General features: G+C 44.9%; 1 protein-coding gene across 5 annotated transcripts in view; it reads left to right on the top strand.

Moving 5' to 3' along the window:
* Positions 1–2,297: 2,297 nt before the first annotated feature.
* UNK (unk zinc finger) overlaps positions 2,298–15,712 on the top strand; it is a 45,360-nt gene continuing 31,945 nt past the window's right edge. For 3 of the 5 annotated variants that reach the window (XM_065852301.2, XM_065852299.2, XM_065852297.2), the window contains exon 1: positions 2,298–2,519. In XM_065852301.2, coding sequence (XP_065708373.1) covers positions 2,422–2,519 — 98 coding nt within the window. In that variant the 5' untranslated portion in view covers positions 2,298–2,421. The remainder of the gene's footprint in view (positions 2,520–15,712) is intronic. The other 2 variants (XM_071816731.1, XM_065852298.2) reach the window with 1 other exon arrangement.

Below are 15,712 nucleotides of genomic sequence, written 5' to 3'. Positions count from 1 at the left end.
GAAGGTGTCCGTGAGCTCCGCAAACCGGAGCGCGGCTGTAATCACGTACACTTTGCACGAGGTTTTGCATCCTCCCCGAATGCGTAAGTGTCTTGGGCCCACACCCGGCGCGCTGGGCAGAGCCAGGAGCCACAGGAGCTTGGCATGGGGGAGCGTGGCTTTCACCCCTTTGCCTGCTCGGGTAAGTCAAGCGAACACGCGCCAACATGGTGTGACAGGACTGTCACGTGTGCCAGGGGCTACCGGAGGGACGTCGTCTCCTGCATATCTCCCTGCCTCTGGTCCTCATTTTCAGATTAATTTTCTTCCTCGTAAAGGACAATGTTGATTATTTTTTTGAGGCACAAAGCTGCATGTCAGTGGAATGACTTGGGAGGTGTAGGTAAACAATCATTTGGTTGTATGTGCTTTGGATAACCTGAAGTAAAGAATTCCCCCTTCAATCCAAGTTGCTTACACTTAGGAAGAAGAAATCTAGAAACCTGTTCTAATGATTACAGCCTATACTTTACATTTGTTATATTTAAGAGTATACTCCACCATCACTAATGCCAGGAGAGCAATGTGTCATGTTTGTTACCAAAAATCAAGAGCTTGTCCCATGGCTTTGTAGTGGTGGCTACTTGCACTTCAAATTTTGGAGATACTTTTCAATTTTTGTTCTCTTTAAGACTGCAGAAAAGCCGTGCGTCCTCTGGGATGAAACGGGCAGAGGGAATCGCGCACACGCCAAGTATGGAGAGAGCAAATGAGCACATGTTAATGAGGACCTGCGCAAAGATGGAAGTAAATGCACCCTGGGCACACGTGTGTCCGAAACATTTCTCTGTTGCTTGGCAGAGCATGTGGTGAGTTGTCCCGACTGAAACAGAACTGGAAGAGGAAACAGCGTCAGTACCAGATTGTCAGTTAAACATCAGCGAACAAGGATTTGAGTCTGTGATTTCCAAATCCCTGTGTATGAAGCGCACGTTCATGGTGTTTTTGGTGAGATTCGTCAATAACTGAAGAGGTTTTTTGTGCAGGTTCATTGGTGATGGTGATTTTGCATTGGGGATGTAGGTGTGTGTATGTAGACATTAACTGAAGTGCCTCCACATGTACTGACTTGTGAAAAGTTGTCCTACTTGACCAAGAGCTGCATAATTACAGTACTCCAGCCTCCTGTGGAGGGTTGTTAGGTGAATAAGGAGGTATTGATATCCTGTGACTTACTCCTCCAAATGCAAGGGAATAAGCTATTAAATTACCCTAGTAAAAGCCTGAATCAATGTAAATTCTCATTTAAAAAGTTATTTTGCTCCCCAAAACAGCTGCACAGACAGCACACAGACCAGACCCCAAAGTTTATTATTAACATCATTTGCCCTGTGCGTGCTGGCAGTTAAAGGTGTTTGCCTTATAAATCCTTGCTGCCCTTTACCACACAGCTGGAGGATCCCAGCGAGGGAAGTGGTTCTGTGTGGAGCCCAAGAGATCAAAGTCCTATTAAAAGAAGCACATCTCATTTCCTCCCCTGGGAGAGAAGTTAATTTACGGAGGAAGCTCTTTGCTTGGGAATTGAGTCGCTTCCTTGGACGTGGCTTCTTCTGGGGGGGGGAATTTCTCCTGGGGAAGGACAGGGAGCCCATGCCATCCTCTGGTGATCCAGCATCCAGGGGCCTTTGGTGTCACCTACTTGGAGGTAGGTTCTCCATGTGTCTCCCTTGGCCTTTCTCATCTTCCTTCTCTTCCTTCCTCCTCCCCAGCACTGCAGTGCTGTTCCCAGGCGCTTCCTGGACGGCGCTGTCAGTGGGTGGGGAAGGCCGTGGAGCGACGAGAGGTGCCAACACTAAAATAACCCTTTGGCTGGGACGTCGCGCTCCCGCGTCCAGCCCCTGAGGAGGAGGGGAGGCGGGGGAGGAAGGAAGTCAGGCTGCCTGCCACAAATAACTCCCCATCTGCTCACAGGCCTCCTGGCCCAGCCTCCCCCACGCGCTTCCCTGCCTGCCTGGAGGGTTCGTGCTGTCCCCGGGGCTCGGTGGGGTCCACAAACTCGGGCCGTTCCTCAGAGCAGGTCCCGACCGTGGCGCTTCGCAGCGGGCGCACTCCCGCCCCGCCGCCGGGGGGCGCTCTGGCGCGCCGCTCCCCCCTCACTACAAGTCCCGTCGCCCCCCGCGCGGCAGGAAGCGCGGGCCGCGCCGCCGCGAGGCGCCTCTGGGAGTTGTAGTTCCCGCCGGCCGGAAGCCGCCGCCCGCCGCGTCCCGGGTTGGCGGAGCGCGCGCGCGCGGCGGGACTACAAGTCCCACCCCGCCCCGCGCACCGGGGCGGCAATGGCGGCGGCGGCGCCTGCGCGCGGCGCCCTCCGTGCGGACCGCGCAGAGTGAATAATAAAGGTCTCCTCGGCGGTAGCGGCGGCGGCGGGAGCGGAAGGCAGGAGGCATGTCCAAGGGCCCGGTGGCGAGCGGCCCCGCCGCGGCCGGGCCGGCGAGCGCCGCCAGCGCGCTGCAGGCGCAGCCCGAGAAGCCGCAGCACTACACGTACGTAGCGAGAGCTTCCCCGCCGCCGCCCGCCCGCGCGCCAACACGCGCCTGACGTCAGCGGGCAGCGTGCGGCACGCGCGCACGGAGACCCGCCGCCCGCCCGCGCAGAACCGGCTGGAACCGGCCCCGGCCGGCGCGGGCCGGCGGGTCCCGCCTGCGGGGGGGGGGGAAGGAAGGGGGGCGGGGCGTGAGCGGCTTCCCCGCGGGTCGCGCCGGCCGTGGTGCGTGGGGGGGTCCGGCCCCTGTGGTGGCTCGGCCGCCATCGCAGCTCCGGCCCCGGCGAGGGGGCGGCCGGCTGGCGGCCATCACTGTGTTCTGCTGCCCTGTCCCCATGGCGGGGGTCCGCGTGTGTGCCCCTGCCTGCCTGTGTGTCACCTCAGGTGTGGGAGTGGCACGTGTCGGGGTCCTCGTGTGCTGCTTCCCGGGGCTGTCACCCCGCTCAGTCACCCGCTGAGGGGGCCCGGGCTCTCCCCAGGCACCTGTGGAGGAGGGCGTTGTGAGGGGACGTGCCCTACGCTGCCTGGTGTTCCCCAAGGGCCGAATCCCTGTCAGCCTGCACCTCTGCGCTCAGGGAAGGTGTCTCTGAGAAGGTGCCTGCAGGCCAGATATGGGAATGTTTTACACAAGTGTGTGCAAACTATCCCCGACAGGAAATGTTACATGAAAACGATAAGTGCTTGTCCTGTTCCCGCCTTTGCTGAGATGGCTCGGGTGCGATTCGCAGCGTGGTTAGTGTGCGTGGCTTCCATTGCTGGAGACGGTGCCTCAGTCGAGGCTTGTTCCAGGAATGTGTCTTCCCCAAGCAAAAAATGTGTTGTCCCAAGGATCTGTGACCTCCTGGAGCTTGTTCTGCCTGAGCTTGGCCTGTGATAAGCTGTCTGGGTTGGAAGTTGTGGTGCTGATGCTCAGTTCTCCTTTTGCAATTGGGATAACGGGGTGGATCGAGAGTAAGCGGTGTCTTTGTGAGGATGGGCAAACGATGGATGTGTAATGGGTGGTAATAGGTCAAATGTTCCCTGTCTTCCTTAAAAGAAAAAAAAAAAATTGGACTGCTCTTTGTGAACAGAATACGTGCGCCGAACTGTCTGTCCTTATCATTTTAGGGTGTTGTCCGCATACAAAAAAGTCATACAAATTACCCGTATCTCTCGCTTGTGTTGATACCCCCACCCACAATGAGAAGGCCAGGTTCACAGCGCCGTCTGTATTCTTTTAGTCTGCGTTTCATAAAGTTAGCGATGGGCTTCTCTGCGTTCACACAGAATAAAAAGAGCCACAGAAATATGGAGACACAGATCCCTAAAAACCCTGTGCCTGCTGCAGGGATCACAGGCTATTTCATGTCGTCTTTCTTCAGGCTGTTCAGAATTGCGAGTCAATGGCAGAGCGAGAGTTTATAGGTTCTATGTCCATCTTGTGATCTTCAGGGAGCTGAACCTCATGGGTTACTTTATTTCTGGTGATGTCTACAGTTGAAGTTTGACCAGTTTATAGGAGCAAGTGGAATGGAGGAGTCTGCTGGGACTGTTGCTGTAGTGGTTAAAGAGGGTGCAGGGGGAGTTGGAGAATGACAGAGAAGCAATGGGTTAAAAGTGAGATGGAGAAAATCCCAGGTGACAAGCAAATGAAGCAGAGAGATTGTCACTGCACTAGGCAGAGGAAGACGAAGGTGCTGCCATGGCTAAGCATGACCATGGAAACAAGGATATCAAAGATTAGGAAAGAAACAGTGGAAGGAAGAGTTTAAGAAATGGGAGGAGAAGGAAGACTGGGAACCCAGAAGCTGAAAAGGACAGGGGAGGAAAATGGGATGGTCTGGAATAAAGGTGATGGTGCAATTAGCTGCTTTCCAGAGAGCAAAACATGCATTTTCAGATGGATGCTAAAAATACTTCAGTGAAAACAGTTGCAGAGGAGCTGAATAACTCTAAGTGAAGCATGGGTTTGGGGGCTGCAGGATGCTGACAGCGGGATGGGAGCCATACTTTGAAAGTCTTGGATTTGTACACTAGGTCATATCATACTGTAAACCTCCTTCTGATAACATATGGGAACTTATTTGGTGGTCCTGCATGTGAGCAAGTTGTATGTTGTCAAAATGTAAATGTTTTCTTCCTTTTTTCCCTCCTTAAATATTGTTTGTTTCCATAAAATGACATGAAGGTTGCGAGTTGTAAACTCAAGTAAGCTTAATTATCTGCATACTTTGCAGTTCCCTGGGGACAGACAATCTGGTGCTGGGGATCTCTCTCTTGGAAAGTTTTGGTTGTGTTTGTTAGGAAACGTTCCAATTTCCATATTAGTGTTGATTTCTAAACTCTTAGTAGTATTTGCATGAGATTTTTAGGTACTTTGAACTACAGTTTTAGATCTTGTTAGGAAGTTGCAAGTGGATGAAGAGCCTAAAAAACCCCTTTGACTGTGTCCTCAGTAGCAGTTGTAGCATGCAGCCACATACTCCTGGAAACAGAGTCATTCTGGTGTGCGCCAGATTTTACTATTTAATTATGAATGGTATGTTTCTCATCTGGGGATCCTGTATTCCGTTTGTAGAATTCGAGTGAGTAACAAAATGCTCAACAACTGCTGCCGTGTTCTCTGGGGGTTGCTGGATTGGAGATCTCTGCTTGTGGCTGTTCCATGGGATCCCACAGCTCCCAGGGCAGGACGAGGTCGGTGGACAAGGGGGGAGGCGGGCTCGCTTTTGGGGTACCTGCGTGGCTTTGATCTGCTTTGGGTGATGTGCTGTGCAGGGGTGAGCCCATTGCTCGTGCTGGAAAGTGGATTTGGTTTGGCTACGCTCTGTCAAACCTCAACTACGTGTTGACTTTGCACCGTTTCTTAGCTGGCATGGTTATTTTTGTGTATGTCATCTCTGTCTTTAATGTGTTATCTGTGCATTTGGATAGAGGGTGAGTTCAAAGAAACCGAAAGCAAGCGATCAGTCACGTGGAGTTGTAGATACCAAGTGCTCTGGTGTAGTTTTGTTTTGGTACGGTCTGTACATTCGGCTGTTGCCGACTTCATTGGTTTTCAGTCAGGCTGGGCTCTTTAATTGTGAATTGTAAAGATTGTATCCTCTGCTGGGGTGTGTATTGATCTGGCAGAATTTAGATAAGTGAAAGTGGAGCAGTCCTTTGTTCGCTGTGCATTCACCTGGAAGCCAGACAGTTTAATAACTCTGCAGGAAACCAAACGTTCGGGTGAAGATAAATTAACCTATTTAATACAAAAACAAAGAGTGCCTTCATTCTAGTCTATTCAAAACACACGCTCGAAAGCAGTGTTGAAAATATTCTGATTTAGGGCATAAACTCTTTGGGACACAGATTTGGGCATAACCCAGATCATCACTACTCAGAGGAATTCTTGAGTGTGCCCAGCTTAATTACAAGCAGCCATCCTGTAAATAAACTTCAGGTTTCCATGTCCCCACAGGCTGTGCCCTCACTGGTGTTCTGGACCGAGATGCCTGGGAGCCTATCCTGTCCTCCTTTGTGCCACTGCAAGAGAAGCTTCGCAGTTATGCCTTTGCAGCATAAAAGACAAAAAACTTGTCTTTCCTTTTGCACAAGGGGAGGAATTGTGGGAAATTCCTGAAGGATTAGCACCCTTTATGTATTGCTAGAACTGCATCCACACGGTTGGTCGTGCTATCATGTTTAGTGACTGCTGGCTTGCGGTTGCCCAAGCTTTATCCTGCAACCATTTCGATGCCAGCCATGTGGAGGAGAAAGGACTGGTGCACTTGAGTGAAGGACATTTTAAGTGGGGATGAAAATCAGGTTGATGCAATCCTTTAGTTACAGCTCAAATCAAAGGCATTTTTGTAGTTGCGTGTTTTTCAGTAGTGCCTTGTCCGGTGGTTTCTCAGCCTTAAATAGGAACTCGGATTAGGACAGTGATGGAAATGTGGGTGAAGAAGAAATAAAAATAGCAAGATCATAGGTGGGCTTAGATTTGAATGGAGAACTCACATGCGCAGCCTTATTTATCTCAAAATCTTATGTTTAAATTCTTACTCAAAACCAATGGCGCACAAAAACGCACCTTGAAGCATTTGTGGTAGCAGGGAGTAATCCTTATCTCCTTATCAGTGGACAGTGTCTTATCACTGGCCAGGCAAACACAGCACGTCTGAACTCAAATGTGCAGACTGACTGTCTGTGGAAATAAAACCAAAAACCAGATGTGTAGCTAACATGTTTTCAGAGGTGGTTTTGTTGGTTGGTTGGAAGGTTTGGGGTTTTTTTGTAAGTGGCTTGCTCTTCTGGGACCCTTAGCATTTATCTGCTTACTCTGTTAGATTATGCTTTTGTTGTGCTTGAATCTGGTGGTGTTCACAACCTAACTAATGTTTTTGGGCTTTTGAAATTGTTTTTAGAAACCTTTTGTGTTCTTTTTAAACCATCATAACTCTTAAAATAACAAACTGTTGCCCTAATTTTGCTTTGGTTTTACTGGTGACAACCCTTAGATCAATAAGCTGATATGGACTTATACAAAAATAGAAACTAGCCCTGGTGTTTAAACAAAAACAACAACAAAACCCAAAGAAAACAAACAGAAAATCCCACAAACACCCCGGAAAACAAAACCAAAAAAAAAAAACCCTCGCATTCTTAGGTTTCAGATTTGGTGATAAAGTTGGAGCTAGTTAAGAAAGCACAGAGTAAGTCAATACTTCTAAACCAGGGACTTACCGGCAGTCTACTACATCTTTACCTGCAAACGTCAGCTCATGGGGCAAGTATAAGCTGGTTATTGTTGCTGTTTTTGAAGTCTGTGTGAACTTCACAGAATACAAGTCCACCACAAACTGTTATTAGGAAGTGTGAATAGTTACAGGAAGTTGGAAATATAAAGCACTGGAGTGTGAACAGGAAGGGCTGCATTCACGGTATGTGCTTACCACCGAATACATATGCTGGGAAATAACGCTCCAGATTTTTCTGGTTCTTCAGAGGATGAGGAGTGAAAGCCTGAAGCTTGAGCTGGGGGCGCTGGGGTCCAAGCTTTGTGCTGTCCTGCTGATTAACACATGTGTTGGGGCCAGACCATGTTTCTCCCTTGGGCTGACAGGGGACCAGGGCTGTGGTTTGCTTGTTACGTTTACATGTAATGCGTGAGTATTGTTTGATATCAAAAGTGGCAGGGAATTCACATACAGGTTAGCGCTGAATAGGTGACATGTAAATATTCTGTAGAGTGAAAAGCTTCATGTGCTGCTTTGATGTTTTCAGAATCAGTTTTGGTCTGGCTAAACTTGGTATTTCAAAAAAACAAAACTGTGAAAGACGAGAGTGATTCAGTCGTGCAGGATTGTTCCAACTTGGAAAATGGTTCTTTCAAATTTTTGATTTAATTAAAAAAAGTATTACATTAATGCTTATACATTGCTTACATTAGCATATAGGATTTTTGTTGTGGCATGGGAGGCAAAATGAATATTAATAATTCCTTTAGAAAACCTCAGAGCTTGGAGTTTCCCACTAGATAAATTTTTCCCATTTGGTGGGTTTATGTGTTGTCTCACATTTTTCATATTGTTTGTCTTTAAGGCAATATCTGTTGGAATTCAGTATTTTATTTTCATTCGATCGTTCCACCAGAATAAGGTTTTTGTAACTTCTGTGAGTGGCTGAAATGTGCAGCCTTCTTGTTACAAAGGGTCTGACCGATGTCCTCTGGAAAATCTTCCTGCAGAGCATGACAGCATTTCTGCCTGGCTGTTTGCTGGATGTCACTGCCCCTGTCACAGCGTGGCAGGAGGGAATGTGTCAGTACATCAGTTAATCATGCTTATTGTGCAGCATATTAGCATGAGCTGACCGTCACTGGTAAACTGTATTAATATACCAGGCTGTGAACTGGGGCAGCCAGAGAGCAGGCACACGTTCCTTTCTGTGAACCCTGTTACAAGAAGCTGTAATTTTTGAGAGAGGAGAGAAATAAAGAGCTGGAACAATAATGTCTTAAATTGCTTTGTTGGGCTTCATGAGAACCTGCTTTTCAGGACCATAAGAGCGATGTTCATTTTCAGAGAAGGCTGAGGTGGTGTTTTGTTCCTTCTTTCAACTTCTTTTGCTTTTGAAACCTTTTTGAAAGCCCAAGAGACAGGGCTGATGGTGAGAAGTTACTTGTCTGACAGAATCACCTGCATCTAAACTGTTTCTAAGATTCTTTTTTTTGGTCTAATTGTCACTGCATTTTTCAATGTTGTGTCAGTTTCCTCCTTAAAAACTCCTTCAACTAGATTTTGGTGAAATAGTGAACTGCAAGAGGGAGACAGTCACAGAGGTTTGGATCTTGTAAAGACTTTATATATTCTATAAACTTTATATAACATTCATCACATCACTTGCAAATCAGGTACAAAGTTGTTGCTGGAAGTGATGCCCTGTGCTTGCACAGAGCCAGCCAGCAGCTGCCCTGGCATTGAAATTAATGAATGGTAATGTGCCAGCAGGCTGCAGAGCAAGTGCAATTTCTTAGCTCCCTTTTTTCGCTACTTAATATTGAGAGATAGTTTGTCTTTTGTTATCAGGGCAATCAAAAATACAAAACCTCTCCAGAAGGGTACATAGGGAGATGCTAAAGGTTTGTACTTTCTCAAACTCCACCTAGTGATGACAACCAATTTAGATGCTTGTGATAATTTTCGCAGCAATCTCTGTTTTGTGTATTTTGATCGGTGCTTGATGCAGTTGATACCAGTTTGACATTCGAAATATCAGTTGGAATGAATGTTCCCTTAAGATGAATACCAACAATTTCTTCTCAGCTTTGTTGCAGGTTGTCTTCTGACTCAGACACCCTCACCTTGCCATAGTGTTCATTCAGGTTTAGAAGGTTATTGTCACGAGAAAAGTTTGAGGTTTTCCATGAAAGAAGTATTTAAGAGTTAAAGTGCAATGATGGCAATAAAGGTGCCAGCTCACTGAAATGCTTGATACTGGCCTGATTCTTATCTCTTATTAATAATCAGAGACATTTAATTGAATATAGTTGTCAGAACACTGACAGAAGAGAAGCTTATACCAAGTTCATGGTCAGACAAGAAAAATCTTAGGCCATCCCTAGCTATCTGTTGGTCAGAAATCACAAATACATTTCACTAGAGCTTACTGGCCTATTAAGAACGATGACACTGTTAATTACAGTTAAGAAATTATGACTGGATTCCTTTTTATCATTGGATGTCTAGAATTTCTTTAGATTAATAAGCAGTCGTGCACATATGGAAAGAGTTTCTTGAAACTATACCTGATGAATATCTGCAAAAATCTGAATTAATTAAAGTCAATATTGTTTTACTTGTTAGCCTTCATCTTCAGCACATCACCACAGTTCAAAAAGAAGCTGTCGGTTCAAAAGCAATGTGCTCAGAGGTGATTTTTCTCCTCTAATTTTCAATAGACTGTGAACTTTCATTAATAGCACTTGAATATTACCATCATAGCAGAAATAAAAACAGCAGATGCCTCAGGGCAATTGCGCAGCTTTCCAGCAACAACAACAACAAATATTGTTTGCACGTTATAAATATCTTAAAAGTGCCACCAGATTTATTCATGTATTGATTAGTCAAAGTGGAAAACGAGAAGCTGGGGCACAGCCTGGGGTTTGACTGCTTTCCCCTTTGTGGAGAGCTGGAAAACATCTTGATGTCAACTTGCCTGGCGTGGGGTCATACAATGGTGTTCTTTGGACCAGTCTGTCCATCTGTCTGTGAGCGTAGGATTTTCATTCCGAGGTGTGCCTGCCTTACGGAGTGTCGAAAGAGTCCGCGGCTGTAGCAGACGCAGATGAAGTCTGATTTGAATGCCGAACGGAAAAGAAAATCGATTGAACGGCTAACATCGATTCTTCAAAATCAGCCAGGAATAGTTGGCTTTTATCTTTGTGCTGGCACATGTGTTACGGGGTGCAGGTTCATGCTTGTTAGATAATCACCATGTTTTGTTTCAAACTCACAACAGAAAAAGTCTGTTCACAGATGTAAACCTTTCCAAAAGGGCTGCTGCAAATCTGGTTGGCATTTAACCTGAGAAGAAGCAGATGCCGTTTCATTTTCAAATGTGAGTTGGTCTGGATGAGAGCACTATAGATCAGTCATTTCTTGTGGAGTTTTGGTTTTCTGGTTTTGGTCCAGCGTAAGTACAGCCCTTCAAACAGTTCATGTACTGTCTTCAGACTGCTGTGAGTATGGGGCTGCAACTGATCTACGAGCTGTTCGTTAAATCGTGGGGGCTCTTGGCGTGGTCAGGAGGAAGAAGGGAACCGTGCTCCATTTCTGAAGCACCTCTTGTGAGACAAGATGTTGAAGGCTAACTGCCTAAAAATGCTCATAAAAATCTGTCACTGAAACCCTGAGCTATGTAATGGCTTGTATGGAAATAATATTGCTCTGAATTAGCCTTTATGAATTCTTGCATGTGGGATGTTTTGTTTTAGGGAACTAGGAGGGTGAGTAACACAAGTTTTAAAACAGCCCAGCCCAGTTCCCTGCCTTCACTGGTGTTTCTCCAGTTGCTAGCCCTGGTAGGCTTTGTTAGTGACTGAATTGGTAGAAGTACAACGTGGAAAAACTCTTGGGACTTTAATTTTTACAGCAGAGGATACCAGTTGATTATTCAGACCTTGATTCACTGTTGTCTAATGCAGCAAACCTGAAGCGTGTTAACTCCATTTGAACTCGGCCTTGCTGCAGACTCTCCCTGTGTCTGAGGCTGGAGACATTAATGCTTGGGTAAAGCAGCATCATCTATCTCATCCAGCTAATAGAAAATACAGAATGATTATCTGGATATGAGCTGAATAAGTGATCATATCAGCCACCTCTGTGGATGGATGTTTTTGCAGAGTAATTAGTAATAAAATATTTAGCTGCTCATATTTAAGCACATGTTGATATATCGTGCTGACAATAAAATTGGGTATAAACCTTCAACAGTGTACAGCTGTCTGGATGCAGTCAGCTCTTGTATTTTCACTGAAACAGTTAGGCTCAACCCACATGTTATTAAAAAATAATTATTTTAATATGATCCTGTTTTCATAGACTCAGCACTTACACAGGTGCTGTGGGGAAGGATTAATGGCAACTCAATAGTTTGTGGAGCAGAAACCAAGCCACAGAGTGCTGGGGGTTGTCTCGGTTGGGGGTGATCCATGTTTGACATAGGGAGGTAGGTTTGCCGTAGGCGCAGCCATGGTGTTTACATAAACTAGCAGCGTCAAATTGAAAATATGACATTTAAACTTGGAAAAAAAAATAGGCTGTGTATTTGAAACATTATACAAACTAAATGCTTAGTTAATTTTGAGGTCATGTCAAGTAATACATATTCATGGCCAACTAATTTGGGAGAAAAGAGGTCAGACTCAAGGAAATGTAAACTCAGGACTTTATGCAGAGTTCTGGATCTTGCTGAATGGCTTTTAAGGAACCGTCTCTGAAATGTAGTGCAGTTAAATGTTTGCATATGCCCATGCTTTGATCGTGTTAATTAAAAAGGTGAAAGCTCTATGTAAACAAATGTTTGGTTTTTTAAAAAGGATTTTATTGGTATGACTAGGTCTTATACATTCCGTGGCCCGCTGGTGCAACAAGTTTACGCTTTTTAAAGAGAGTGCATTGCCAACAAAATGACTCGAATTGTTTTATTCATGGGGTTTGAATGGCACAACTCAGTGTCCGCCAAGCTGAAGGGATGCACGGCTCCAGGGAGGGCTGAACAAGCTGCTCCTTCCCAACACCTGCAGACTGTAATGCAGCTGTAAGGCAGCGCAGCTTCTGTCTTGCCTGTTCATAAATGTGATAAATGTTCGTTTTATGGAGTTAACACGGGGTTGAAAGCCTCATTTATTATTATTATTATTATTATTATTATTATTATTATTATTTAATTTTTCCGCTTGTCAAGACAGAGCGTTGGTGAGCCACTTAATTACAACATGGTATTTATCTCAAAGCCATTTTTGCTATAACTGTGGAAAGCAAACACTGTTTTGCCTGAAACTGGTACAAGGCCGTCTCCTGTGCTGGGCTGGCTCCAGGCTGGATTTGCTCTGGTTTTCCTTGGTTTTACCGTGTAGACAAGACACAACTGTTTGTGTCTGACATTTTTCTTTTCATTGAAAAATGTGCTGATTGTTTCTGGTAGTTGCCAACACGTGTTATTTTTAGTACGGACTTTTGGAGTCACTCAGTTAAAGTTCTTAGCTATAAAGTATGTGTAGTGTATAGTTCTTTGCTCACGGTTGAGTTGAATTACTTGCATTGTTGTCCAGCTCATGATCTGCTCTTTAATCTAAAAATAGAGTTACGGTAGCGATCAGGTTACTGTTGAATATGACTATTGTACTTGTTAATGTGTTATCCTTGTTTTTCTGTAATCTAGCAGTTTGTGTTTTAGCTTCTAAAGTACGCATCCTTTAGCGTTGATTTGGAAGAATCCAGCTCTACCTGCGAAATTGATCAGATGCCTAGAAAAAGGAAAACTTGTGAGTGCTGCCTACCTATTTCTGTAGTGAAAAGTGGGGGATCCAGTAAGCCCACCATGGGCTATGGGTGTGAGCTGTCATCTTTTTGATCACTTAAAAAAGAACAAACCTCCACAAGCAAACAAGCCCGGCTCCATGCATCTGTACTAAGTCTCTCCAACTCTCACTTTCTTTATTTGCCCTTAGACTGACATTATTGTCAAGCTCTAATGGAGAAGTGGAAATCTAACAGCTTTAAAATCACACAGTGCTGTCTGCTGTGTGACCTTTTTCCAGTTGATGGTTCAATTTATTTAGGTGATAAAGAAAACACTGAGGCATGTGAAGTCTATCTTCCTGACAGATGTGAGCTTACTGAAACTTTTTCCTCATCCTTTTCTCCTTCCCCACAGTCAGCCTTTTGTTTTTATAAAGTGATCCATATATTTTTTCTTTGAGGTTTAAACGCTTTTTAATCTTTTCAAGGTTTACCAAACGGCACCTGGCTGTTGAGGGTATGCAAAGGCAAATAGGCTGCTCATTCTTGAGATGTCCAAGAGAGAGATGTTTGTATTTTGTGTCAAGTGACACATGGCATATGCAAAAACCTTGGTGTGAAGCTTTAGGGTTTGGTCAGGTCTGTGAATTTATTTAGAAAAATACCATTAAATATGGAAAATGGAGAAATATCCAGTAGTGATGAGCCACAGTAACTGATGAAAATTACTGGTAAAACCCGATCAGAACTTTCCCTGATATCATGATGAAGACCTTCAAGATTGCTGCTGAAGGTGTTTGTGATTGATACTCAGCCGTGAGGCTCTGTTTCAATATCAGATTACATCTGCCAGTGAGTAAAAATGGTTTATTGCAACAGACTTGTCCTCTCTACTGCTCTATTAGAAGGATGCTGATCGTCTCCTTGCTGAGGTTTAGGCGGGGTATAAACCAGGCTGCTGGTAGTCTGCAGCTGTCACTGAGGGATTTGATTGCTTTGTGCCCACCCCTGGGAACAACAAATTACAACTCCCATGAAGTTCAATTGTTTCACTTTTTTTCTTTTTCCTCCCAAATCCCAAGAAATCTTGAGAGTCGAAGGCTGCTTTCCCTGTCAGGAATCTTGTTTTGCATTGAAATGGCAGCATTTTGTAAGACACTGTAGGAATGCTGATATCAAACCCTCTCTGCGAAAAGGTTTGGACTCTGTGGTGACTGGAAGGAATAAAAGCCCCAAGGTAGGCAACCTGCTGATCTCCTCGCTGCACCGAGGGATTCCTTAAAAAGCCAAGCCTTAAAAAGCCAAGCGTTCTAGTAGCCCTGGTGATTTGCCAAGAGATGTGCAAGGGTGTTATAGGGAATTATCAGTGCAGAGAAATTGAATAGCTGTTCTAGAATATCTATTCTGGACTGATTATTTTGGAATGACACTATTCTTTACATTCCCTTTTTTTTTCATCTTACTCTGGAATACCTTCTTTGCCCTAAGAGCAAAAATTCCTGAGCAGTGTCAGAGCTGCATATCACAGGTTTTCTCTATCAGTAATGATATGTTAAATGCAAGGTGCATTAGAAGAATTTTTATTGAGTATCCCGTTGGAGTAGAGTAGATTCTGTCATGCACCACTGACTCATTTCAACTGGAATACCATAGTTCAGTAAAAGAAAATAATTGAGTCGTGGGTTTCTTACTTAAAGTGTGTCTGATATCATCTTTTGCAATAAAATTTTATGAGGGTGAAATGAATGTAGAGCGCTGATTAAATATGGGCAGCTCTTTTCCTCTTGTGTTGGGGTGGCTCTTTGAGCTTCAGAAGAAAACAGCAGTTTTGGAAGTATTTTCAATAGATAAGCGTTATTGAGTTAGAAACATCTATATCTACGGTTAGATGTTTTCTCCTGGGTTTCGCAATGCTGTCTGCTTTGCAGTCAGTCTGTTGGGTAAGCACACCCTGGTTTACTTCAGATCATTTTATCTGTGGTAGCTCAAACCACTAATTTGAACTTTAAAGCTAAGCTGGTGATTTAAAATAAAATATTTAATTTTTTTGCCTAAACTGAATTAGGAAAACTTTCTCCAGCCTGCTGTCTGGACAGATTGGTGCCAATAGGAACTTCCAGCAAAGGAAAGCTGATGAGCAGCTGAGAGCACTGACCTCTGTCATTCAGGCTACAATATTCGGGAAGGGTGTTTTTCTACAAGTGAGGTGAACAGGGACCACCTGAAACTATACAAAGACGTCTACAGCCTCCTGCGGTCCTGTCTGAAACAGCAGGACGTGACTGATACAAAAGTGCCAGCAAATGTCCCCAGTATTCCCATGTGCTTTTGCGCTGATGAAATCATATCTTTGCCAGTGCGATCCTCTGCTGAGAGACAGCAGACGGGGCTAAAATGAATTGTACTGGCAGAAAAGCATTTTCTTTCTGATATCTGAAATCTTATCAGGAACTTAAGCCTTGGTTTAAAAAGCAAAACAAAACAAAAAAGCACCCACACAACCAACCAGTGGATATATTGGATAGATTTGCTTCTGTGTGCTCTTTTGGACAGTGGCTAGTACTAAGAATCTTTATACAGCCCTGAACTAGTAGTTCCCAATATTAGTGCTAATAATAAAGTGAAGTGTCCACACCAGGCTGGACTTTACAGAAGCGACCAGAGCCTGTGCTGTTTGAGCGTGACCTGGACTACCTTCTCTGGC

The sequence above is a fragment of the Patagioenas fasciata genome, chromosome 18, assembly GCF_037038585.1.
Source record: "Patagioenas fasciata isolate bPatFas1 chromosome 18, bPatFas1.hap1, whole genome shotgun sequence".
Classification (NCBI taxonomy): domain Eukaryota; kingdom Metazoa; phylum Chordata; class Aves; order Columbiformes; family Columbidae; genus Patagioenas; species Patagioenas fasciata.
Note: the sequence above shows the minus strand (reverse complement) of the source record. Positions and strands in the feature narration are given on the sequence as shown.